The sequence below is a fragment of the Puntigrus tetrazona genome, chromosome 20, assembly GCF_018831695.1.
Source record: "Puntigrus tetrazona isolate hp1 chromosome 20, ASM1883169v1, whole genome shotgun sequence".
Classification (NCBI taxonomy): Eukaryota; Metazoa; Chordata; class Actinopteri; order Cypriniformes; family Cyprinidae; genus Puntigrus; species Puntigrus tetrazona.
Genome location: NC_056718.1, coordinates 22,907,524 through 22,932,058, shown reverse-complemented (window position 1 = coordinate 22,932,058; position 24,535 = coordinate 22,907,524). Strand labels below are relative to the sequence as shown.

General features: G+C 37.2%; 3 protein-coding genes across 24 annotated transcripts in view; 1 reads left to right on the top strand and 2 right to left on the bottom strand.

Annotated features, from left to right (window-relative positions):
• Window positions 1-14,395, top strand: part of afdna (afadin, adherens junction formation factor a) — a 102,075-nt gene extending 87,680 nt beyond the window's left edge. For 4 of the 22 annotated variants that reach the window (XM_043220632.1, XM_043220614.1, XM_043220617.1 and 1 more), the window contains 5 exons: window positions 1,199-1,234; window positions 3,564-3,698; window positions 6,210-6,756; window positions 12,078-12,159; window positions 12,788-14,394. In XM_043220632.1, the coding sequence (XP_043076567.1) occupies window positions 1,199-1,234; window positions 3,564-3,698; window positions 6,210-6,756; window positions 12,078-12,159; window positions 12,788-12,944 (957 nt within the window). In that variant the 3' untranslated portion in view covers window positions 12,945-14,394. Of the gene's footprint in view, window positions 1-1,198; window positions 1,235-3,563; window positions 3,699-6,209; window positions 6,757-12,077; window positions 12,160-12,787 lie in introns of all 22 variants that reach the window. The other 18 variants (XM_043220627.1, XM_043220628.1, XM_043220629.1 and 15 more) reach the window with 13 other exon arrangements.
• A 383-nt stretch (window positions 14,396-14,778) lies between these two features.
• dusp23a (dual specificity phosphatase 23a) lies at window positions 14,779-16,743 on the bottom strand. The gene is made up of 2 exons (XM_043219825.1): window positions 16,101-16,743; window positions 14,779-15,188 (listed from the first exon to the last, which is right to left on the bottom strand). Exons 1-2 carry the CDS (start codon window positions 16,374-16,376, stop codon window positions 14,973-14,975), a joined length of 492 nt encoding a protein of 163 aa, XP_043075760.1. The 5' UTR covers window positions 16,377-16,743; the 3' UTR covers window positions 14,779-14,972.
• A 543-nt stretch (window positions 16,744-17,286) lies between these two features.
• Window positions 17,287-24,535, bottom strand: LOC122325008 (DBH-like monooxygenase protein 2 homolog). The gene is made up of 13 exons (XM_043219823.1): window positions 24,266-24,535; window positions 23,827-23,973; window positions 22,967-23,119; window positions 21,659-21,742; window positions 21,406-21,561; window positions 21,181-21,283; window positions 20,931-21,097; window positions 20,759-20,847; window positions 19,320-19,416; window positions 19,092-19,151; window positions 18,328-18,458; window positions 18,125-18,233; window positions 17,287-18,041 (listed from the first exon to the last, which is right to left on the bottom strand). The coding sequence occupies exons 1-13, from the start codon at window positions 24,530-24,532 to the stop codon at window positions 17,889-17,891; spliced, it is 1,716 nt and encodes a 571-aa protein (XP_043075758.1). The 5' UTR covers window positions 24,533-24,535; the 3' UTR covers window positions 17,287-17,888.

Here is a 24,535-nt window from a genome sequence, read left to right as displayed (position 1 = left end):
TTGATTTCACATTAATTTTGCGAATCACTAGGGTTGGGTGACAACCTAGGCTCCAAAAATAAACTAAATATAGGACAAATCAAAAATATATTTTATTGGACATTTGTTAAAGTAATAAAATGTGAAAAATAAAATTACAATTGTAAATAAAATATATTTAAATATTTTTGACATTTTAGAAAGCGTGTATGGGTAGGTGTGTGTATGTATACGTGTGTGTGTGTGTGTGTGTGTGTGTGTGTGTGTGTGTGTGTGTGTGTGTGTGTATATATATGTATATATGTGTATATATATATATATATATATGTATGTGTATATATATATATATATATGTATATATATATATATATATATATATTAGTACCTTTTAGTAATATATTTTATAAAAGGTTTTAACATTTTTGAGTAAAGACTAACAAATCATTGATATGTAACTTTCAATTTAACTGATTTGTTGTAATTTTTGCTATGCATAATGGTTAAATGTGTTAAATATTTAAATTTGCCAATTCATTTAACATATCCAAACGTAAAATAAATATTAGGTATATCACCCAGCCCTTTTAGTTAATAAAGGCTTAATTTGTGTCCAGAAAACAGCCTGTAATGAGCTCTAATGTCAAAAAATGGGAGTTTAGTGCAGTTTAATTCAGGCTCTCGACTGGTGGGCTATTTCCAAACAGCTTCCTAGTGCTTTCCGAGTCGTTCAGCGCTAAACTTCAGCCCCCACTGACGCTGTTTCCTCCGACACCTGCCGTAGCAGCTGTCATGCGATGCGTAGCGTCCACCTGAGAGTCTGCTGTGTGTAGCACACTGCTGGAAGCTGCCTTTGATATCGCTCCATCTCTGAGGAGTTGGCAGGTCGAGCCGTCTGAGGGAAGGTCAATGCAATCCCATATGTTTGAAGGAAAAATATTGCCAGTGCTTCAGTGGGGGGGGACGTGGAATGATGGGGAAATTCCTCACCAGCTGAAGTGTTTGTGGAAGGGAAGTGGACCGCTGGCGCTAATCAGACCCATACTGCCCTGGAATGTTCCTGGCAGCACATCACTGCGTCCCGGCCCACTGCGCCAATGTTTTTTTCTTTTATTTTACTTTAATCTTCTCGAAAACCCCTCTTTTTCTTTATTTCTTACTACTTTATTTATTCTCTCTCCCACCCCTTTGGTTGCTCTGTATGTTTTTGTTTCTCCTGCAGCAGACTGCTGTTCCAGCAATCTCTGTACTAGACTTGGTATGTTCTTTATGCTCTTTGCCTCTCTTCCTGTTTCGGCTCCACCTGTGTCTCCTCTTGTTCACTACCTCCCTCCTTCCCTTCATTTGGCCGTGGTAGCTCCTTTACCCATGAGTACTATTTAGAGAGAGATGAACCACTTTTTCAAGCATGGGACACCATCTTGGGGACTCCATCTTGGGATGTTCATTATGCTCCACTGGAAAACTGCTGCGTTAGAACAAAATCTAAATGTAAAGATCAGAGAACACGTTTTTAAAGCTGAAGTTTGTTCTTTCTAAGCACCAATTATTACAATTTCCATTCTCCATTAGTCAGGCGAACAGACTCATGCTGCATACATTAAAATAATTATTTTTCATTATTAAAAGAATCAAAATAAATAAATAAATAATTGTCTTAATTATTAAATAAGACAATGAAAATGATGTACTCTTCATTTTCTTAAAAACCCTCATAAAAACAAATAGTTTAAATACTCATTTAAATGTAACATTTAAAATGTGTTAAATTGGGAAAAAAAAATATTTAAATTTCTATGAATGTTTAAAATAATGTTAACGCTTATTTAATTTTGTTTTGGCTACGCTTTTGAAACCATGAGCATTTTAACTGTAACTGTTTTTGAAATAGAGGTACTACAGTAGTTAAAACTCATTTTAATTATACTCAGCATTTTAATGTAGAATTTATTATTTTATAAAAAAATTAAAAAAAAAAACACTTCAGCTTTTAAATGTGCATAGGACAGTAACCTTGTGAACATTTGCTTGTAGAAAGCCAGAAATTGAATTCCAAAGAAAGCTTTGGGAGCTCTTTTTCTTCTCGGAGAACATGACGAAGCTCTGCTGGTTTGGCAGCCGTTGTTTCAGTGCAGTGTCATCATGAGGGGTGGGCTGGCGCATGTTTTCCTCCAGCTCCGACTCTCCGGCCCAGAGCTTGCTTGCATGTGGGCCTCATTTCTGTGCCGTGATCGCCACTCCTGTTTCTTCATCTACTCCACTCATCACTGCTCTCTGTGTGTCTGTATTGACCCTGGCGCTTTGCCTCTCATTTACTCTGCGTATCTCCACGGTGCTGGGTTTCCTCCTCCCCTATCCTGACTACTGGACGTGTCTTTGTTCATGTCGGCTTCCTTCTAATTTCGGAGGGAAGAGTTGTGTGGCCGTGATTTGTATTTCCTAACCTGTCGAGCATTGTATATGTATCGTGTATGAAGTTTGATTGAGGTATTTTGATTACCTTTTGAATGATTTTCTGTAGATGTGAAGAAGGTTGCAAGTTGCAATTGTGTCAGTAAGTTGTTTTGCATGCAGCTGTGTATGTGCATGTGATTCTGTGTGTGACGGTGCACGATGCCTCTCGTCAGGGGGCCACATCGATTGACGAGTTTAAAGGTGTGATAGAAACTCAACAAAACACATTTTTACAAATCACCACAGCAGGCTAGCTTAAGTGAGATTTTGTACCAGAAAGGCGTCAGGCCTTTGAAAATGGTTTGCTAATTTAAACAAATCTAGGATGCCATTTAAAATTGAGACATTAAATGCAATTAAAAAAAAAAAAAATTAAATAAAAAAATAATAAAAATGTTATAATTTCGAATTTTATTTTATTATGTAATATTAATGTTAGGTTTTTATTTACTGATTATACTGTAGGTTTATAAGTTAACATACAAGTTATGTGTTACACTGTGTTCAAAAGTTTTGGGTTTGTAATTATGTTTTTGAAAGACAGTACTTATGCTCACCAAGGCTGCAGTTGATTGATCAAAAATACAGTTAAAACATCAATAATGTTGAATATCATTTAAACTTAAATAATAATAATAATTTAACTGGTTTCTATTTTGAAGTAGTTTAAAATTGTAATTCATTCCTGAAATTGTAAATCTGAATTTTTAGCAACATCACTTTAGTCTAAATCATTCGATTTGTGAACAAGAAACATTTATTATAAATGTTGAACTGCTTCATGTTTTTCTTGAAACAGCGATATCTTTTTCCAGGGTGCTTTAAAAGGAAAGTTCAAAAGAACAGAATTTATTTGAAGAATAGAAATATTTTGTTACAATAAAAATTCATTCAATGCATCCTTGCTTAACACATGGAATAATTTGTTAAAAACAAAAAATCTTACAGACCCAAAACTTTTCAGCGTAAGCGTAAGCTTTCATTTTAAATTTCATCAAATTTAGTTTTAATTTGATTTCTAACCTTCAAAAATTAAATTTCAAATCGGTCTTTTACGTTTAGAGCCATGAATTGCAGTCAGCCCAATCCGTCATGTTTTTCAACTAATCCTGATTATGCATTGTGCACCTCAGCTGCAGGACGAGGAGCGACGACGGAAACAGCAGTTGGAGGAAATCCGTAAGCGTGAGGCAGAAGAGCGAGCCAAACAGGAGGAGGAGAGACGCTGGAGAGAGGAGGAGAGAGCCAGACGAGAGGCCGAGGAGAAGGTATTGAGATCGGAACGGACCAGCGACAACTAGTAGTAACAAGTAGTTTAATGCAATAAAAATGATTTCGATGTAGAGTCAAGAAATGCGTTTTTGTTTAAAGTGAAAATTACTGATAAGTTTTAGCACGCTTCTTATAAGGTGCAGATTATCTTTTCCGTTTTTTGCCCACTCAACCAGGCCTCAAATGCAAGTCACGACAACAGCAGATAGATTTGAACGTCCCAGACTAGTTCTCTTGATATTGATTAGTCAGCTTAATTATAGCGGGATCTCCTTGCCTTCCTTTTAGGGCAAACATTATCTGCACTCGTACACAGTAAATCGATTTTACTAATAGAGACGTATGTGATCAGCCTTGTTTATTTATGCTAACGCCAAGCTTTTTCAAGGTTTCGCTCCGATTTCCACGTGGATTGTTCCTCACGACCTTGTAAGTGGGCGTGATTGGAGACAGCAGCTGATATTTAATGTGTCAGACTGTACGGGATCACAGCCCCTTGTGCTTCATTTAAAATAATGCGTACCCATGTATACATACAGTACGGTATGCGCCGTTAAAAATAAGGTTAACGGCAGTTCTGGAGTTAGTAATGATCCGTTAACTGTCAGAGGCTAAATTAAGTTTGTTTAACACTTTTGGAATGCCTCCGCGGGTCATCGATTTACCAGTGGTCTGAATTTACATTCATACGTCTAAAATGTGACCAAAACACTGTCCCACTATGTGACCATCCAGTTATATTTGTGTCTGTGTGCGTCATTTTCAGACCACTGGTAATTTCAGAGCCCAGTTGTGATGTCCAACTGCATGTCTTCACAACATCTCCTCTCTTGTGTTTGTGATGTATCCCCATCCCCTTCAAAGAAACGCATGAGAGTCACGTATCAGATCTTTACACGACACTCCAGCATTTTGTTGGGAGACCATTGCCATTCCATACAACATTGCTTGGAAGTGCTGTTGGAAATGGGCCCGCCTTGGTTTTCGTGGAGGCCGTGCCAGATTGAACTAGCTCATGTGTGTTTTGCCTCCACATGCTCTCATAAGAGACCTTCCCAGCACCGCATACTAACCCAGGGGACCCATGCACGGAGACCAGAGCAGCCAGCCACTGGGTGTTTTTCTCCGAAGCTTAACCACCAAATGCCAACCAGACCTTCAACTGGAGCTCGTAACAGTAACATACGCTCCAGGCCTCTTTTTTTTTATTCCGGTTAGAACTAAGCGTATTTATCAACTGTAGTGACTTGTTCCTCTTTAGCACCATCTGGTGTGCTTGCAATTGAAGGCAAGTCTTACACAGTGTCTGCACTGCAAGCGAGCGGCACAAAGCAACTACACTAGATCGCTTTCATACAAATAGCCCTTATAAAGAAGGTTTTAGTCAGTGTTTGAACACTCAGCCACAAGTAATCTAGCATTTCTTATATTCTGGATGTAATCTGTACATATTACTTTTTGATGCACAGAACACTGCCACTGTTTTTTCTGACCACTGGTTATATTAATATACCATAAATATGTATTAACGTACTATATTATATACTATATTAATATACCATATACTGACTATATTAATATTAATAAATAATACTTATATTAATATATTAATTCAGATTCTCAATTAAATGTTTAATTGCATTAGAATTAATATTGGGGTTTTTAATGCAGTAATTTTACTTTTTTATTATTATTATGTTTTATTATGTTTTATTATTTCTTTATCAATTATTTCAGCTACTTCACCTACAGAAAAGTCCCATTTCATGTCACTTAAAGCTGACATTTCCTATAGAAACGATCGTGGACCACTTAATGTATGAATTCATGGAATTATATGAATATAATTCTCTCATTAAATAATTTCTTCTATAAATTATATTAAAATATTAATAGAACATTTATAAATATTTTTTAAAATTATTAATTATTCACTTCATCAGACATTTAGATTTGCTCACATTTTATAAAAAATCAAGTGCAATTTGACTTGATTGTTTTGGGGGTTTTTTGTTTAATATTTAAATATTTATCACATTTTTAAAAAAAATTAAAATGAAATGCATTTTAAATTTCTGTGTTATCAGCTAAAAGGACCCTTGAATGGAATGCGAAAAATCTAATCAGCCTGACCTTTTCTGGCCAGAATAAGCTACAAAGTGGATTAAATTTGTGAAAAACCAATATAATCGACAAACCTCTCTATGCTGCAATCGTCACTTCAGTGTAGACAACACTATCGTTTCCCGTCTAGTTTACCACATTGCTTGCTTGCAGCGTAGCTGTGATGAGTAAAACCAATGGCTTAGGAGTCCGTATTAGTTCCTGCATTCACTCAGAAGCGCATCACATCATATCAGCAAACACATTTCTTCTACTACAATGTAGCTTTACTACATTGGTGCATCCATTAGCCAGAGCGCTGTTAGCTTCGACCCAGGCCTCGCAGCGGCGCGGGTTAGCCTAGGCAGCTCTAACCAGCTCTTCCCATGTTCCCCCCCCTTCAGAGGAGACAGGAGGAAGAGTACTACACCCGCCTGGAGGCAGAGCGGCGCCGGCAGCACGAGGAAGCCGAGCGCAAGCTGCTGACGCCAGACGAGCCCGGTCTGTACAGACCCCCCCTACCCCGGGACTACCAGCCCCCTTCTCCCGCAAGCACCCCCGCCACTAACAACAACAGCGCCCCTCCGCCCCCGCCTCAGAGAAACACCTCCTACCTCAAAACCCAGGTCGCCTCCCCCGACACCATATACACTGCCAAGTTTGTCTCGTACAATGACGAGGAGGAGGAGGAGGAGGATGAGGAGGACGCGGGCCTAACAGGTCAGGTTAAGCTCTCGGCCACCCGGAAGTCCTACGGTGACCTTCCGCCCGCCCCAAAGCCCCAGCCGCCGCCAACCGCGCGCAAGCCCCGTCCCGTCTCAGATGGCATCTTTCTGTCCAACTCATTCCAGCTGCCCGCAGCGGCCAATGCCAACAGTACTGTTCCCAAGGCAGGGCAGGCCCCTCTCCCTCCCGCCAAACCCAGCTTCATGTCATCGGCCAACTCTAAAGGTAGAGACGCTGAGGAGAGAAAAGGGCCCCGCCTCAGCCCGCTCATCCTCCATTTTGTTATTGGTTCATTCGTTTCCATGTTTTGGGTTTTTTTGGTGTTCGTTTGTTCCTTTTCCTGTTTTCCAGTGGAGACCCAGCGCTCTCCGTTTTTTTTCACCCCACATTCCCTCTACCTTTCTATCTGTAAAAATTTCGTAGCAGCAAAGCCAATCGGTCGAATCATATGTCTTGGTTTCTATCATTTATTTTTATTCATTTGATCCTTCCTTTTACCGGGAGTCTTCTAGGTTCAGGTTGAGCTCAACTGACTGCAGTCGTCCGATTAACGGTATTGGTTACCGTTTAAATGTTTGGGCTCAGTAAGGATTTAAAGTAAAAAATATTTTGCCAATTTCTGAATAATTAAAAAGAATTTTGCACGAATGTATTGTTGATCAAAAATGAGAAAAAGACACATATTGTGACACAGATTTTTTTTTTTAATAATAAATGCTGTACAAGAATCCTGAAAATGTGTTGCTGCTTTAACAAAAATATTACGGAGCGCAATTAAAATTAAATATTTAACATTTTTTTAATTTAAGGATTTCTAAAATTGGAGCTTTTCCATTAAAGGAATAAATTACATTTTAAACTCTGTTAAAAACGGAAAAACATTTATCCAAAAATTGTATAATATTTCACAGCATTGCTGGTTTTGATGTAGTTTTGATCAAATAAATACAGCCCTGATGAATATCAGAGACTTAAAAAAAAAAAAAAAAAAACATTAAATAAAAACCTTAACAGCCCCAAACTTTTAAATGATACTGCATAAATGTTAAAACGAAACATTTTTATTTGTTCACGTGTTCAAATTACTTGCTGACCTTGTCTGGGTATAAAGTTACATCCAAACATAACTGCTGTAAAAACCTTGTTTTTGTTTATGCAAGAATATGAGGAAAGTGACATAACTTCTTTTGTTTACATTGAGTTCAGTTTACCAGACTTTTTCCTTGAGCCAAAAGAACACAATTTTAACCTTAATTTTAATGCAGTGTATTATTATTATTATACATTTTTTTTTATTTTTAAGTTTTTAAACTCATTAAACTCATTAAAATCAAACTCATTTTCTGCAACAGTTGCTATCGATTGAGCTTAACTTGTATTGAACCTGGAATATTCCTTTTAAATAGTAATTAGATTTTTGTTTGTTTGTTTTCCGATCACCTATTCTTCCCGATTCCTCTTCCTCGAATCATCCTAGCGCCGTACAAGCAGTCAGTAGACCTCGTGATTCGCTGTGCGGTCCAAAATCAGTCCAAGTACTGTTGGTGTTGCCAGCCGTTTCATGTGTGTGTGATCTGCTTTGGGGTAGGCCGGGCCTCAGCAGCTAGACGCCTGCCCATCCATTATCAGCTCAGGGAACGAGACACTGGCTTCTTGTCACCTCTCCTCAGTCCTGTTTACACTTGGTGAAGGGGAAAAGATCTGTCGGATGAGGCGCTTTTTTGGGCTTTACTGTTTAAAGGCCATCTGAATGTGTTGCACAGGGACATCAGCAATGTTAGCGCAGACGGTCTCTCTGAATTCATTTGTTTGTCTTGGTTTTGCCTCCCTCAAGTGTTCATTTCACATCAATGCAATTTTTTAAAGATTTATTAAAGTGCTACAAGTTTTAACTTTAGGTAATATTTCTATATCAGTTTTAAAGAAATAGTTCACCCAAAAAATGAAAACAATTCTGCTATTATTTACTCATCCTTGAGTAGTTTCAAACCTATATGATAAAAGTTTGTAACCAGGCTTTTTTGGGTCACCATTGACTTCCATAGTAGTCAATGGTGACCCGAAACAGCCTGGTCACACCTTTCTTTAAAATATCTTCCCTTGTGTTCGGCAGAACAAAGAAATTCATACAGATTTGAAACTACTTGAGGGTGAGTAAATAATGACAGAATTTTCATTTTTGGGTGAACTGTTCCTTTAAGTTCATATAACACTTATATAAAACTGAAAAAAAATCCTCAAAAGAAAATATGCAAAATTATTATAATCTGTATTATCTTATAGTTATTGCATTTTAATACAGTTGTGAATATTTATGAATAAACACTTTATTATATTTAATCACCAAGCACTTTTTTTTTTTTTTTTTTTTTAAGTTTGACTGAAAATCCTTTAACTTTTTCAAATGAGCATTTGCATTCGTCTGCACTTTTAAAGTAACTCGTGCAACACGTCAGATGTCAAACTTTTAAACAGTCGTGCGCAAAAAAAGCAGTTTAACCCTATTTCACAAAGATGCCCAGTGTATCTGACCTTGCATGTAATCCGCACAAAGCTTCCCCCACTTAATGTCACCGGGGCCTGTTGTGATGAAAATTGCATTTACGCTTACAGAGGAACTAACTTTGCATTAATCGACCAATCGAAAGCACGGCATTCCTCCATGCTCAGACTGACTGTAGCTTTTTAAGCCATGACTCCACTGCTGCAATCGCTGCTGCTTTGCTTAATGCATCTCTTACCAAATTCAACATCATCATTCCTGTCCGCAACACTGCTGAAGCCTCTCATGGACCCAAACCCAGTTCAATCTAACAGCCTCTCAGCAAAACACTAGTGCTGTGTTGTCACCAGTCTAGTGCACTGTAGATATCTCATACACACCCTATGCTTTTTGTCTTTACATTTAGAATTGGTTCCAAAACCTAGTAAGCTGCCTATTTAGGGAATTGTTGAAAGGCAATATCTCTTTGACCAGTATAAAATGTAATCCAAGATGGATAAATCTTAATAATAAATAAGAATAAGATTGAAAAATGTACACATTTTAAAAAAATATAATAATAAATATAAATATTGAATTACTGACAAATATTATACAAACAACATTTATATATATATATATATATATATATATATATATATGCATGCATGCATAATTACATCATATATATTTGTAAAGTATACATATACATTTTTATATTATTATTATTATTATTATTATTATTATTATATTTATTATGCCATTTCACTTAATATGCTGCCTTAAAAGGCAACTCACTAGGTTATGGAACAGAGCTTTAGTATTGACGATATTAATTTTGCTTGGTTTCAGCTGTGTTGTAGTTCTCACTCTTATTTTCTGCCTGTCTGCTGTCTTCCTCTTTGGTTTGTCTTTACGTGTGTGTGTGTGTGTGTGTGTGTGTGTGTGTGTGTGTGTGTGTGTCTGGCATCATCATTTGCTTGGCTCCACCCACCCTCCCCCGCTTCCTCTCACATTGGGCTGCATGGAATCATGGGATTTCACAGCCCCTCACCTTCTCTGAGAAGGTGCATCGACCTGCTGGAACCACCAAGTCTCAGAGCAAAAAGGATCACAAGCTGTGAACTTTCAGTCTTTATCGTTCGTTTTCTGCTTTATTGGTAAATAAAAGTAAGGTCAAGTAAGTTGTTCGGTTAACATTACTTAAAAAAAAAAATTTCATGCACAATAATGCCTCCCTTTTAGGGAAAAAAGTACCTTTAGTTCCTTTAGAGCTTGTCACGAGGGCAGTTAATTACTTTTCAAAGGTACAATTAATCTACTGAAGGATACTGTTTAATTGAGGATGAAACATACTGAAAACAATTACTTTATGTAACTAGTATTAGTATAGTATTTCAACTACTTTTAGAGTGTAGAACGGACTGGAGCTATAAAATCTGAGAAAACTAAGATTTCGAAACTCATTTTTAAGGTCTGACTTTGGAGTTACATGAACCACGTATCTCAGAAATCACAAACCGCCATTAAAAACCCTTAAATGCTCCCGAGGGAATCTATCATTCTCTTCCCGATTTTATGAATACAGCTTGATTCGAAAATGCAAATAAATATAGACCACTGCTTCGTATTTTGCATTGAACTCAAAACCACATTATGAAACACATTTGGCCGCGGAAACAAAAACTTTTACCGCTAATTGAGCGTTTTCTTCCTTTCTGAACCACCAGCTGCCCCGTTTTGCTCTTGAGGTACTTGGTCGTCACCAGCGGAGAAGGTTTTTATTTTTTTTTTTTGGTTCACAAGTCAATGTGTTTGTGTCTTTCTCCCTCCGGCCCAAACTCATTTCATTACCAGTCAATCAGTGAAAGCGTCCACATGCATTTGGATTGCGGCGGTGCTCTTGCACCCCATTGGTTAGAGTCAAAGTGTGCCGTTCTCTGGTTGAGTGCGGACCGTCCCTTCGCCCTGACAGACACAAGGACACGTGAGCCTCAGACGACGCCTATGGTAGGTCAGCGGTGGGGGTCTTTGATTGGCCAGCTGTGCGGAGTTGGGGAGCGTCTCGCTTACAGACGTTGCTCAACGCCAGACAAGTTTAGAAGCAGCTGGTGCTTGACCTCCACCTTTGACCTTTTGACCTGTGATCCACAGACCTCGTGTCAGGTGTGCTTTGGAATGCTTTAACACTAACTAAACCAGCTTTCTTCTCGCTGTTCAGCTTCTGGTCTGTGGAGTCCTGTAAAAAACAGAAGTTGCTGGGCCAATGGTGGAGCTGAACTGCTCAGTTAAACAGATCGTCTATAAGTCAATAAAAAAGATGTACTGTATATTTATATAGAAATGTATTTTTTTTTATAAAGTTTTAAAGTTTTTTTTTTTTTTTAGTTATCACACACACACACATATATATATAATGTGTGTTTATAAAATATAAAAAGGTATTGACTGTTAGTTGTGGTTAATTTTTTGTTTGCATAATATGCATATGTTCTGTGTATTATTAATTATTACTATAAATAAGTATATTTAACCAAATTTTTGTAAGGTTTACATGCATGTGTGTGTATGTATATATGTGCATATATATATATATATATATATATATATATATATATATATATATATATATATAAAAAAAAACATATACATAGATGCATAACAAATATAAACAGAGCGCATATGCAAACAAAAACTTAAGGATGCAATTAATCATTTGACAGCACTATTATATAATATATGCAATATTTAATATATAATTTATATATATTTTGTTGTTAAATTATTTTTATTCATTTTTAGCACTATAATGTTTAAATATAAAAGTATTAATAAATGCATGCTTATACATATATATTTTTGAAAAAATATATATGCGTGTATATACACACAACTTTGTCTATAACTTTGAATTTAATTTAAAATGTTTAAATGTTAAATAATGCAGTTCACCACAATGAGCCCAGCAGCTTTTGCAATTATCTTGCTAATCGCTCTTGAAATGACACTGTTGATATTTCTTGTGAAATTCACGTTGTTTTTACATTTGACAAAATTAAAACAGGATTTAATTCATACACTGGAAACACAACAGGACTAGGATCAGGAGAGATTTACAAGGACCCGCGAGAGAAGTGGACAAAAGGGTGAGGAGCGCACTCATTCACCTGGAATGTGTTTTGAAACCAAAAAACGTTCGTGCTTGTGTGATGCATGTAAAGCAGAGGTGACATGCTTGGGCTGGACTGTTCAGTAAGCCTCCACAAACAGCATTATCCCTTCAGCGAGCTCTGAGCTCACAGCTTTGGGTGTGGAAGAAGAACCCGTCTATTTAGGACATTTATCAATGCTTTCAAACTTCAGTCATCATTTATTGACCTTAATGTCATTCCAAGCCTCTACATAACTTGATTATTTAACTGAGGAACATAAGACTTTTTATAGACTAGGACTGTCAAAATATGAAACGCAAACACCTTTAGTATACCACAGCAGTAGTCCATTTTCATTATTTGTGCTATACCTCAAGTCTTCTGATGGCATATAATAACTTTGCGCAAGGAAAATCTGAAATACAAGTCGTTATTTGGTCATAACTGCATTTAGTTTAATTTTGTGCCAGATCTGGCGTGATGCAGTTTGACGTGCCGCATTTAAACGCACACAAATGAAGAAGTTTTCTATCCTTTTGTATTCCATGAAAGTAAGGTTCGGAATGATGTAAGGAAAAGCAAATTATTTCATTAAGATTAATGATTGCTTTTTTAATTGCAGCAGCCCCGACCAGGAGAACACAATAGGAGGAGCTCCAGAAAACCTGACGTTTAAGGAGCGCCAGAGACTCTTCTCGCAGGGAAAGGAAGTGTCAAATAAAGTCAAAGCGTCCCGGAAGCTCATGGAACTGGAGAACGAACTGAACATAAAGCAGTAGCGAAGAGCCCTAGCAGGACTAATTGCCAACACATGACCCATCCACACAACTCTGGCTTCCCGGTCATTTCCAAACGTTCTTTTTGGGTTTCGTTGAACAACCGGACGATTAAGTACCGTTTAGCTGCAATAAGAGACGATATTCCCGTAAATTCCCTTGAAAGATATATTATAATAAAGCACTGTAAATTGTTTTAATTATATTAATAAGAAAACTGAAATGACATGAAGGGGGTATATTTTTGTTCGTGAAATGTTATTCAGAAAATGAAGCATTCTTTGCTCATTTTATTATTTTTTTTTTTTTAAATAGGCAGTAATATGGGATATTTTATGGTGTTATTTTAGTCTCTTTCTACATCTTTCCACAAATTATTGTTTTTTATTTTTTTTTGAAAGTGCCGATATAATAGACCAACGTAAACAGCTCTCAGTACAAAATAGGGGTCCACTACGGCCCCCGAATATTATCGCACAGCTCAACAGTAGCGCGTGAACGAAACTTATATAGGAGGCTTTTTTTTTTTTTTTTTTTTCGCACTGTTTCTTATTTTATTTTTCCAGCCGGTTCTTCCGCGTTCACGGACACGCAGGCACCTTCCCGCCATCCCCGTGTCTGATTTTTGCTCCGAAAACGAGCGACCTTGTTAGCGCCATTTGTGAATTTCCTTCGAGAATGTAGTCTTTTTTTTTTGTTTTGTTTTTTTTTGTTTTCTTGATTATTTTAATGCGCCGTCTGCAAGCGTGTCATTCCGTAAGAGCGCAGAGGTTTGCCACTTTTATAAAATGTTTGAGTTTGTCTAAAGGCACCGGGCGACGTGACGCAGTAGCCGGACGATGCTGGCGAAGCGAAGTTTGACGGTAGTATAATGTTAATTAAAAAAAAAAAGCGTTGATTTGAATAAAGAGGTTTTGTGGAAATGAGATGCGGGAGCCTTTTGATTAGCAGGTATTTATTCGAACCTTATTGACATAGTGAGAGATTTGTTTGTTTTAATGAGTCCGGATAGAGTCTGCAGGACAAACGTGGGGTTTAAACACACGGTAGGCCACTGCTTCCCTCGGCCCACAGTATTTGCGGATGTTTATTTAAATGTCTCTTCAGTTTGAAGCACCTGCGTCTTTTCATTTATAGTCTAGACCTGTTGGCGCCTGTGTAAATAATTTTCCAGAGAACACCGACTTTGTAAATCAAATGATGCAGAAGGGTGACGTCGATATCCTATTTTTTTTTTTTTGCCACTTTGAGAAACATAATCTGACACGCATACACACACACACACACACACACACACACACGGTCGTGTTTTAATTTTAGGTTAAAGACAAATTCATTTGATTCATTTTAATGGTTGTTACATAGGCTTTTGTAAATCATAAATAAATATGGATTTTACAAATAAGCTGAAAAATTGTCTACTTTGTCAGAATAAATGTTTTTTTGATTACGCTGATCCAATATTGAAGGTTTATTGAGGTTATGTACTTTTATATATTATAGATAGATAGATACACACACACAAAAAAATATATATATATACGCACGTATATATACATGCGTGTTGTTGTTTTTTTTCGTGTTTTGTTTCAAATGAAAAAGCAAATCTATTTATAAAATAGGACTAGGATTATCATATTTTATATATTGACTTCATTTAAACAAAATAAGATTATGCTGACAAATAGATATTGATAGATATACATATATAGAATTTCAATGACTTTTATTCCATTATAAAAAAAGATCATTATACCAAACTATTTCTACTTTGACTCGCACACAAAAAAAATTGTATTTAGAAAATGATAACATGTAAGAAAAAGGTGAAATCAAGTCATGGTCAATTTTATTTTTAATGCATATTTTGATTAGTTTGTAGAGATGAATACAAACAAACATTATTAACCCAATGTACATATTGTGTGCTTAAATTTTAAAAAAAAAAACTTCATTTATAAACTACCTAAATTCTCTCACGGTGATATCAGCTGAAAAACATGGGTCACAGACAGAATTGTACGCGTGGAGTTAACGCTTTTGACAACAGTTTTGAGAGCAGTTTTGGATGTATTTATGAAACTCTATCACTGCTTTCTCTTGCTCTTTTGTCTCAATGGACCCTTTTCGAAGGCGTCGGATTTCTTTGATGGCTTCCAGACCTGAGATGTTTCTTGTTTTAACCAGGTAGCAGGCCAGCATGGTGCCCGTCCGGCCGTGACCGTGCATGCAGTGAACTGCAACGGCCTGAGGAGCACAAAGAACCAAAATCAGCTTTTATATGGACGTTTATGAAAACACTACAAATTTGGTTGACACTTATAACACTTAATAATGTTGTTACACAAAATTATAAAATGTGTAGATACATATATATAGAGAGAGACAGGTGACAGTTCTTATTTGGAAATGTTTTATAGCATTTCTGTTTCAGTAAGCTACTATATAGTCATAAAGTATTATATAAAATGAGGTTTTGACCACAAGTGTTTAACACTTTTACATTTACTTTTTATTACATTCATATAACGATCTTTCTTAAACAAAAAGGAAATATTTTTGTCTAAATATATAACCTACAAATTCATAATTGTATTATACTGTATGTATTTTTAAATCAGTTTCTCAAACAAATTACAAATTCACAATATTAGACAAAAAAAAACGGTCCACGACTATTAATATAGTAGTAATTTGAAATATAATTTTCATTTTCATTTTTGTCCAGAATATTAAGAGGAGCGCCCGCTCGACAGCGTCACGTGCTAGACGTTACTTTTTTCCGCGCTGTACAAGTTAGACCAATAAGAGCCGTTTATGGTTACAGATTAAGAATGTTGTTTTTTTATATGTAATTTTTTTATTTTTTGTTTTAGATTCGGACAAATACAATTTCATGTTTTTAGTGTTGTAATTTTTTTAATACAAAAAAAAAAAAAAAAAAAAAAAACGTCAATGGCGTATTCGGTTGTTTACCCGCTAAGCGCCCCCTTGCGGAAGAGAACTTTTAAACAGGAAACGGATGCTGTTTCCCAATAAAAATATATCTTAAGTTCACACCGCGTCTAACTTGTAAATAATGGGTCAAAATTAAGCTGTAGACTCTCATTTAGACAGACCCGCGCTATTAAAGCACTGTAAAAAGCGCTCCTCCCTCACCTCCCCTTTAGCGTTGGCTTCCTCCACGATGCTCAGGAAGCTCCGGATCTGAGGCAGACTCGGCGGAGTGAAGTCCACCACGCTGATGTGATGCAGGACGAGCTCCGGACACGTGTCGCATTTCGGTGGTTTGGACTCCAGCAGGCACACCAGGTGTCTGATGCCGTTCTCCACCAGGAACCTGTAGTGCTGCGTCTCTGAGGGGCAGGCGAGTCCGGCGAGCTTGCGCGGTTCGACCCACGAGAAGTTCGGCGGAGCGGCGGAAGCTTGCGACATGATGAGACGTTCAGTGAGTGCTGCCGTACGGACCCTTTCTTGTTCGCAGCGGCATTATATAGCTAGCGACTGACATAGAGAATGAATCGGGCTGCGAGGGCGTGTCCTGTGCGACTGTCAAGCGAGCGTTATATAATAGGACTTCTGATTGATGTAAACACAACAGCACGAGTTTACCGTGGTACGAGGCGACCGGGGCTAGTTGTCACAGTCTTTGCTCTAGCGGCTGCAAAGCTGAGCAACATTTGTTAATAAATAAATGTATACTTTAAAATGAAATGTAAAATAAATAGTATGAAAAATTTATATTTTATTCATATGTTATGTCTAGAGGTAGACCGATATTGAATTTTACCGATAACCGATTAATTTTTAATAAATTTTTTGTAAAAAAAAATTATACTGAATAAAAACAAATAATAACATAACACTACGTGTAAAATACTACTAAACTTTATTACAAAAAAAAGTGGAAGTGGTATCATCCTGATTATGTGTATATTATTTTTTTTTTCCTGCAATGCATCTAGTTATCAAATGAAGGAATAAAACATCTTTATATGACTGAAAATCAAACTTTTTTTATTTAAAAAAAACAAACAAAAAAAGAAAAAATTATATATTGGTTGACCTCTAGTTAAATCCTCTGTAGTTAAAAAATAAAGTCCTGTTAGACATATAAAGCCAAAAAATCACAAATGTGTCTTTTATACCATTGTTTATATAAAGACGATTCTCAACTATGCTATAAAATATATTTTTAGATGTGCAAAATGTGTGTAAAGTGGCAATAAATGGCAATAAATGAGTTTTCCCATTATACACAATGTATCTATAAACTCTAATTTGCATATTAATGTGTAATATAGAATGAAAAAATAAGTGTTAAACCGTTTTAGTTTTGTTTTTCACATTTAAGTGTTTTATTAAAGTATTATAACAGTCAATATTGTCTGCTTTGCCCCAAAAAGCATACTGTATTTACATTTGCCTATTTAAAACATCTTTAGAAATGGTCAAATAAAGCAACTACATTTTTTAATTCTGAAATATTTAAGCCACTATTTGGAATACATTTCCTAATTAATCAATACAAAATGATATTAACCACAGAATAATTAATCGACAGCAAAAATGGAAAACAACCATTGTATTGGCTTTATTTTTTACTTATTTTTTTAAGTATGTCTGTTAAACATTAGGGTTTTTTTTATGTTTGATAGTGTTTTAATGCGTTCACTTGTTTATTTAATGTGCAGTGAAGAGAACATTATAGAAAATACACTCATATTGAATTATTTAGCACAAGAAAAAAAACAAAAAACACACACCTATCTCCTCCTCATATTATTTTCCCTCATTTCCCTGATATGATTTGTAATTACACTAACGCATAGGCTATTTTGTAGGATTTTTGTTTTTGAAACTATTACACCTGTGAGGGTGGAGCTGCCAGGACCTCCTAATCTAGATTGATTGACTTTTAATCCAAGACATGAATAGGACAGCAGATTACATCAGTAGTGTTTTTTGCATGAACTGTACCAACAAACAGAGGAGCGGCGACAGCAAAGCAAGATTTCTGGTGTCACAAGCACTCATGCAGGGTGCAGACGGGATGACGCTGAGGTTAGGAATCAGCCCTGTGGTGCGCGATATGTTTTTCTGGAAAATCGCACAATGCATCGTTAACAACTTTGATTGTTAAACAAGAGGTTGATTTATGTCGCGGAGGTGTGGACACTCACAAACGAATCGGCAATTATGACGAGCTGGTCGATCCTCTTCAACGTTTGTTGGTATTGATTGATAGACGTGTCGTTCCAAGTCTTCGTGGACATCGTATTTAGCCAAGCGCTGCAATTATGAGATAAAAAGTAATGGTCATGTATAGGGCCAAATGCATTCATGGATGACGTTTTAATGACGCTAGTGTTTAAAGGCGGGTTACTTTAGAGCTGGCGTTCCCATCTCAGATCTTAAAGTGGTCATATTGGGGAAGCTCATACAGCCGCTCAGATTCATAGCTGGATAGTAGAAGAGGAAGGCCAAACACATCTCATCTGAAGTTGAGAGCCCCCCCTGAAGGCAAAAAAAAAATCAATGTAGACAAGCAGCGCATTAAAGAAACACTCCACTCTTTTTTTGGCTTTTTCTCCAACTCCCCCGATCTCCGGGTGTGGAGATAGCACTTTTAGCACAGCTTAAAAATGACCGAACAGTTTCGATATTCTTCCTATTTAAAACCTGACTCTTCTGGAGTTATATTGTGACCGGCAGCAAATAAAAAGTAGCAGTCTTTTAGGCCTGTATGATTAGGAACCGTACTCTTATTCTGGTAGCAGACTTCCTTGATTATTGCTCCAGAATCAGGGTATAGTTCCTGGTCATATCGGCCTAGAAAACCGCAACTTTTCATTTCCCGCCGGCCTTCGCACACGATATAGCTACAGAAGAGTCGAGTTTAAATAGGAAAAATATTGAAACTCTTGGTCATCTTTTTTTTAACGTGATGCTACTGGTCTAATTGGATTCAATGATCTATGCTAAGCTATGCTAAAAGTGCTATCGCCAGACCCAGAGGTCACTGAATAGATTCCCAAAATGGTAAAACTCGACTTATTAACTCTCGGGGAGTTGGAGAATGAGCCTGTTTCCAAAAAAAAGTGTAGCGTTCCTTTAAGCTGGATGAAGAACAGTTATATTAATACTAACCCATGTGAGTGCGCTGCGGTTTTCAGTGTTATAAGTGCACTCCACCAGCAGTTTGTCTCCCTGAAAGACCAAAAGATTGTTTTGTTTGACTGAATTCTCGATAAACTGATAACCTAAACCTCCTTTAGACGACATATGGTATCGTGCAGGGTGTATATTTCATACTATATATGCTTGAAGTCACTATAAACTGAAGCTGTTCGATGATTCGAATCATTTCATACTCACCAACTTCACTGTCTTGGTTTTGCCCAGATTTGTCACGTCCTGGTATTCAAAATCATAGTTTTCATCCACAGCTAAGAAATCGATCTGCTTTTCCTCTCTGAAATAGATAACGAACTACTAAACCTTTTATCTTGAGACATTTTGAGCGAGATCATTATTTTTGCACTGCGAATAAAATTAAAATGTGGCGACTGCATGACCAGACTGAGCTATTGAATAAACATTTTTTGCACAGTTTAGGGGATCGGTCAAACAAAAGTAATCACTGTCAGACATCCAAAAAGAAGGTGAGTTTGTTTCTTCATCTGAAGAATGAGCTGTCCGAATGAGTCCAGACAAACACTGGAGACAGATTTATTGAAACACTGAAATTTTCATTTCAGAAGATGTTTATTTATGGACGGAAGTGGTGTGGATTACTTAGGTTTGCTGTTTTTTTTTTTATCAGCCAATCAGTTTGTACTCTCACTCCATTTAGCAGAAATGTAGCATAACATCACCTGCTCACCAGTGGATCCTTTGTAATAAATGAGTGTCCATACGGATAAATACCTCCATCTCTTCTGACCAAAGTACAATCTATAATAGATGCTATAAAAAAGTGTATTCCTGCTTGTCCTCCAACCTCAAATTCCACTGACATTTATTTATTCGCTCGCTTCCGAGTCAACTTGCACTCTGGAGAAAGCATTATTATTATGCAGAAAGTATTAAACAGATGGCTTAAAGGAATTGTTCATTACAAACACCCAACGTTTCACTTCACAGGACATTGTTGAATGGACTGGACTGGTGTGGATTACTGAGACTTTTTTTTAAAATCAGCTGTTTGGTCTCTCATTCAGATGGCACCCATTCACTGCAAAGTGTTACTTAGTGAGGGTGAACTATTCCTTTAAGTGTTCATTTTTTTTATTATTGGGAATCTAGACGACTGCTTACCTTAAATGCATCGTATTACACTCTTAAATTACATTAAATGTATAGCCAAGATGTTTTATGAGCTCAGCATGAGCTTTGAGGCTTTTGTTGTCATTGTGGTACAGGGAAGTGATTTGTTCTTTTTGTCTAATAGCGGTGTAGGGTGGGTCATGTGATAGCTGTGTGAGGAACAGACTCATTTATCGGTGCTAATCTTTTTCAGCATAGCACACAATGACCCATATTTGAGTCATATTTACATATATTTCACGGTTATTTAAACTGCATTAATGTATACATTGGTAAATGGTTCATGAGATTCAAATTCATGGCTTTGGCATGAATCTACTGTTTGAAAATTTAATTATTGGTATTATCATCAGTAGTAGTAGTAGTAGTAGTAGTAAAAACAGCACGAACATATTGCTTAACATCGGAAGAAAGTAAAGCGCACAGGTTTGAGTGTGAATAATGTGATTTTTCTATTTTTAGGTCAGTCACTGGTTAAAAATGTTTACCTGAAGTGTCCGACTCGCACCTTTCTCCCAGCTAAGTGTGTGTGCAGCATCACGGAGAACACCTGAAGATCATTTGACGTCGTCAGAACCTGTAGAACACAGAACACAAGATCATCCAGTCAGTCGCTGAATCTGATCAAGAGAGTGTGAGTAGATCAACATACACACCAACCTTTGGAATATGAGCAGTGTCACACAGACCGTACGTGAGGAAGGATTTGGCTTTGGGTGGGATGGCGTACCAAGGAGCTATTACAAGCCCTGTTCCTAAAACACCTGCATCGTGCTGACGGAGTTCAGATGTGTAATAGAACCGCAGACCTGAGCTATCGACTCGACCTGTGCAGACAAAAGATAAAGCAGTGTAGTATTTTATCATTCCGAGCACTTTAAATGCGATATTGTTGCTGTTGCCGACTGACCTGTACTTTTATTAGCATTGTTGTAATGCACTTCAAGCCTGTAGAAAAAATCACTAACGTTGCCTCCAATTGGAAGTCCTGCCACCTCAGGGAGTTCAAAAGCCTGAGAGAAAAGGATGTGAATCTGAAATATTGACTCTTTTTGACGAATCCTTTTATACAGTGAATCATTTAATACAATCAAGAAATGAAATGTATGATTTCTGATGCAGAACGGAGACTGACCCCTCCGCCAACTCCCCACACTGCAATGGTCTCCATACACAAGTTGGTTTTTAACGATGAGTAACACTCCGCCTCGAACGGTTCGGTCACGCTCGGAGGACAGCGGTACAGCAGCAGGTGATGCACGAGGTCGAAGTTTGTGATCACCGGCTCAATCTGGACATAATGAAAGCAAGTCAGAGTTAAAGGTCATTGACGGATCGCGGGATAGATCGGGATAGATGGTGTGTGTGAAGCTCACGGACTCACTCACGCGATAAATGTGCTGTTTGCTGTTAAATGCCGGTGCTTTCATGATCTTGCAGTGATAGTGGGTTTGGTTGGCCGGCACAGTGAACTGATTGTAAATAAGTCAAAGTTTCCACATTAGGCATTTTAAATCAAAGCTCATCATGGCGAAATTTACATTTACACATAAAGAGCAAACGCTAATAGCATCGCAGAATTTCTTTTGCAAATATCATTAATATAATCAGTACTGTAGCTGAAACAGTAGAATAGGTACTACAAATGTTTCAAGGGATAATATGAATGTGCTAAATCCCAAAAATGAAAATTTACTCAACCTCTGGCCATCCAAGTTGTAGATGAGTTTGATACTTCGTTACAAAGGTTTTGAGAAACTCTGCTTTACCGGTGGATCATCTGCAGTAAATGGGTGCCGTCAGAATTAGAGTTCACAAACACAATACTCACACAACTCATTTAACATCTTCTAAAGTGAAAATGTCTCAATGTTTCATCAGCTATTTGGACTCTGATGGTACCCATTCACTGCAGAGGATCCATAAATTCCTCCCAAATCTGTTCTAATGAAGAAACAAACTCATCTACATCTTGGATAGCCTAAAAATAAGTTCATTAATGCAATCAGGATGCTTCTCCATATATGTGTTCGTTTTAGTTGGCAGTAGCTTGTGTTTTGTTGAGGATGTAAAAATCTGTAAATAGGCCTAACTTTTTTTTTAACGTAGGATATTAATAATTATAACACAGATTGACTTTTTGTCTATTGACACATATATATATATAAATAAATGCGCAAACTGCTTATATCAAACAGTAACTCCCTTAAATTACATTCGATTGGTCTTTAATGTCTACATGAATAATGTTTCAAATGAGTTGCACTTTTCCGCTTTTGGCACGTTCAGGAATTCTCATACACGAAAGAAATGAGAACGGCTATTATCAAATTGTTATTACTCACTTTTTACTGCTACATCTGGTCTAAAACTGTGTTAACATTGTGAAAACACATTTTTTTAAATTATTCTTTGCGGGCCATGTATAATATATTTTAATAGACATGCTGCAGGGCGCTTAAAATTCATCCACAGGCCACAGTTTGGACAGCCCTGCCCTAGTCTACGCTCTTAATGTAAACATTGTAAACTAGTCTAAATGTATCTCCAAATGGATCTGTATCTCCACAATTAAAATTAATGTAAAATGTTAACAGCCTGGTAAGTCAAATATCAAATTCAACATGAAAGACTGCTTGTCTGTATTCGCAACACCAATGTATAACGCAGTAAATAAAGCAAAACAAACATCTTACATTGATCATAGTCATGTCGAAATACTTCCTGTTTGGAGGGTTGACCCGAGGCATGTACTTCAACAGGTTCAGCTCCTTTGTGCCTCTTTGGTTGCTGTGGTACATGATTTCATCAGTCTGTCCGTACGCGTAGATCAGCTTCATGGGGAGATCCTGATCAAGGAATTAAATAAAAACACATCATTTATAGGCATGAACCAAAAAATGAGAAGCTCTTTAGCTCTTAGTTGTGATCCAGACTTTTAGTGTTTGTGAGGTTACTCTGTTTAAGGAGGCGTTTCAGTTTAAATTGAGGGTCCCTAAACAAATCGGTACATAACTTCCTGTTCCCAGCGTGTCTAACATTGTGCAGATTTTTAGTTTTAAAGCTACCTGAAAGAGGACACTCACGGCTTACATAGCTGGGTTTTACCAGTGCTGTGGTTCCTCTGCTCGCATTGGTAACTGGATCAATCTACACAATAAAAGGGGTTGTAACTACTTTTCTTTGTTGCTGCATCACAATTTCTAGATCGCACACATACCTTGAGTGTAATTCTGCGGAACACTGGACATGGAACTCAGTAAGTAGGTGTTCTGTTTATCATTACACCAGTTCCAGGAACAAACAGTACATTTATCCAGCCTGTTCACTGCATGTGTCAAATAGGAAGTGTTCCTGCATTATTTGCGATTGGACATGGAATACCATATTTGTTCAACTATCCAAACCTTAATTTTTACTATATCTTAAAATGCTAAGTCATAGGTTGATAACATTGTTCAAGTCTCTTAAGCAATTGTTTGAAATTGAAATATTGTGGAACTATTTTTTTGTGTCCTTGCTGCCTAAAAATGGAAAACGTTATTCCTGGACTCACAGTGACGGTTAAGTCGTTTTCATCGCAGGCCTTGATGGATCTCTCAAACTTCAAGACCGTTTTCCCATCAGACTCGGTGAGAGACAGGAGTTTGTAGTTCTGTTTCTGGTCAATCGCTGGCATTGAATTCCCCACAGCATTACGGTCCTGAACAACATTAATGATAAGTTGTGTATATTTTCAGTCATAACAACATATATTTGTGTGATATGTCATTTGTTTACATATAACATAACTGGAAATTTCCAGTTTAAAAAAAAAAAAAGAGAGTACTCGCACTTATCTAAGGGTTTTTTTTTACGGTATTTCATACAATATCCAAATATTAATAATTGTAATATCTAGTTTGAATATCTACTCTCTCAGATTGAATTAATATCAAAAGAATAAAATAGTATCCACTGTTGGTGACTTTGACGGTGATCGGTCTGGGTTTTACCGTGAAGTAACTTCCTTTGGGTCCAACTCCTCCAATCACGACGTCGGCTCCAGTCATTCCTCCTTTGGGGCTGAAGCCGAAACCGACCCAGCCGCTGGTGTTGACCGTGAGCTCGAACAAGATGGTGCCCCGGATCTCATCAAATCCCCACTTCAGCTGCACCTTGTGCTCGAGGTCCAGCTGTTCAGAGAAAGGCAGAAGAGGGTCTTCCTGAGCCCAGGACCACTGGACCGTAACTAAGAGCACGACAAGACATAACGTGACCATGTT

What these genes read in the sequence shown, in the direction of transcription:
- dusp23a (XM_043219825.1), bottom strand. Translation starts at nt 16,376, where the DNA reads ATGTCGCAAGCTTCCGCCGCTCCGCCGAACTTCTCGTGGGTCGAACCG. An exon ending in AAGCCAACGCTAAAGGGGAG is followed by an intron (nt 15,189 to 16,100) that starts GTGAGGGAGGAG and finishes TGTGCTCCTCAG; the next exon opens with GCCGTTGCAGTTCACTGCAT.
- LOC122325008 (XM_043219823.1), bottom strand. Translation starts at nt 24,532, where the DNA reads ATGGTCACGTTATGTCTTGTCGTGCTCTTAGTTACGGTCCAGTGGTCC. An exon ending in CAATGCTAATAAAAGTACAG is followed by an intron (nt 21,098 to 21,180) that starts GTCAGTCGGCAA and finishes TTGTCTGCACAG; the next exon opens with GTCGAGTCGATAGCTCAGGT. An exon ending in ACACTGCTCATATTCCAAAG is followed by an intron (nt 20,848 to 20,930) that starts GTTGGTGTGTAT and finishes TGTGTTCTACAG; the next exon opens with GTTCTGACGACGTCAAATGA.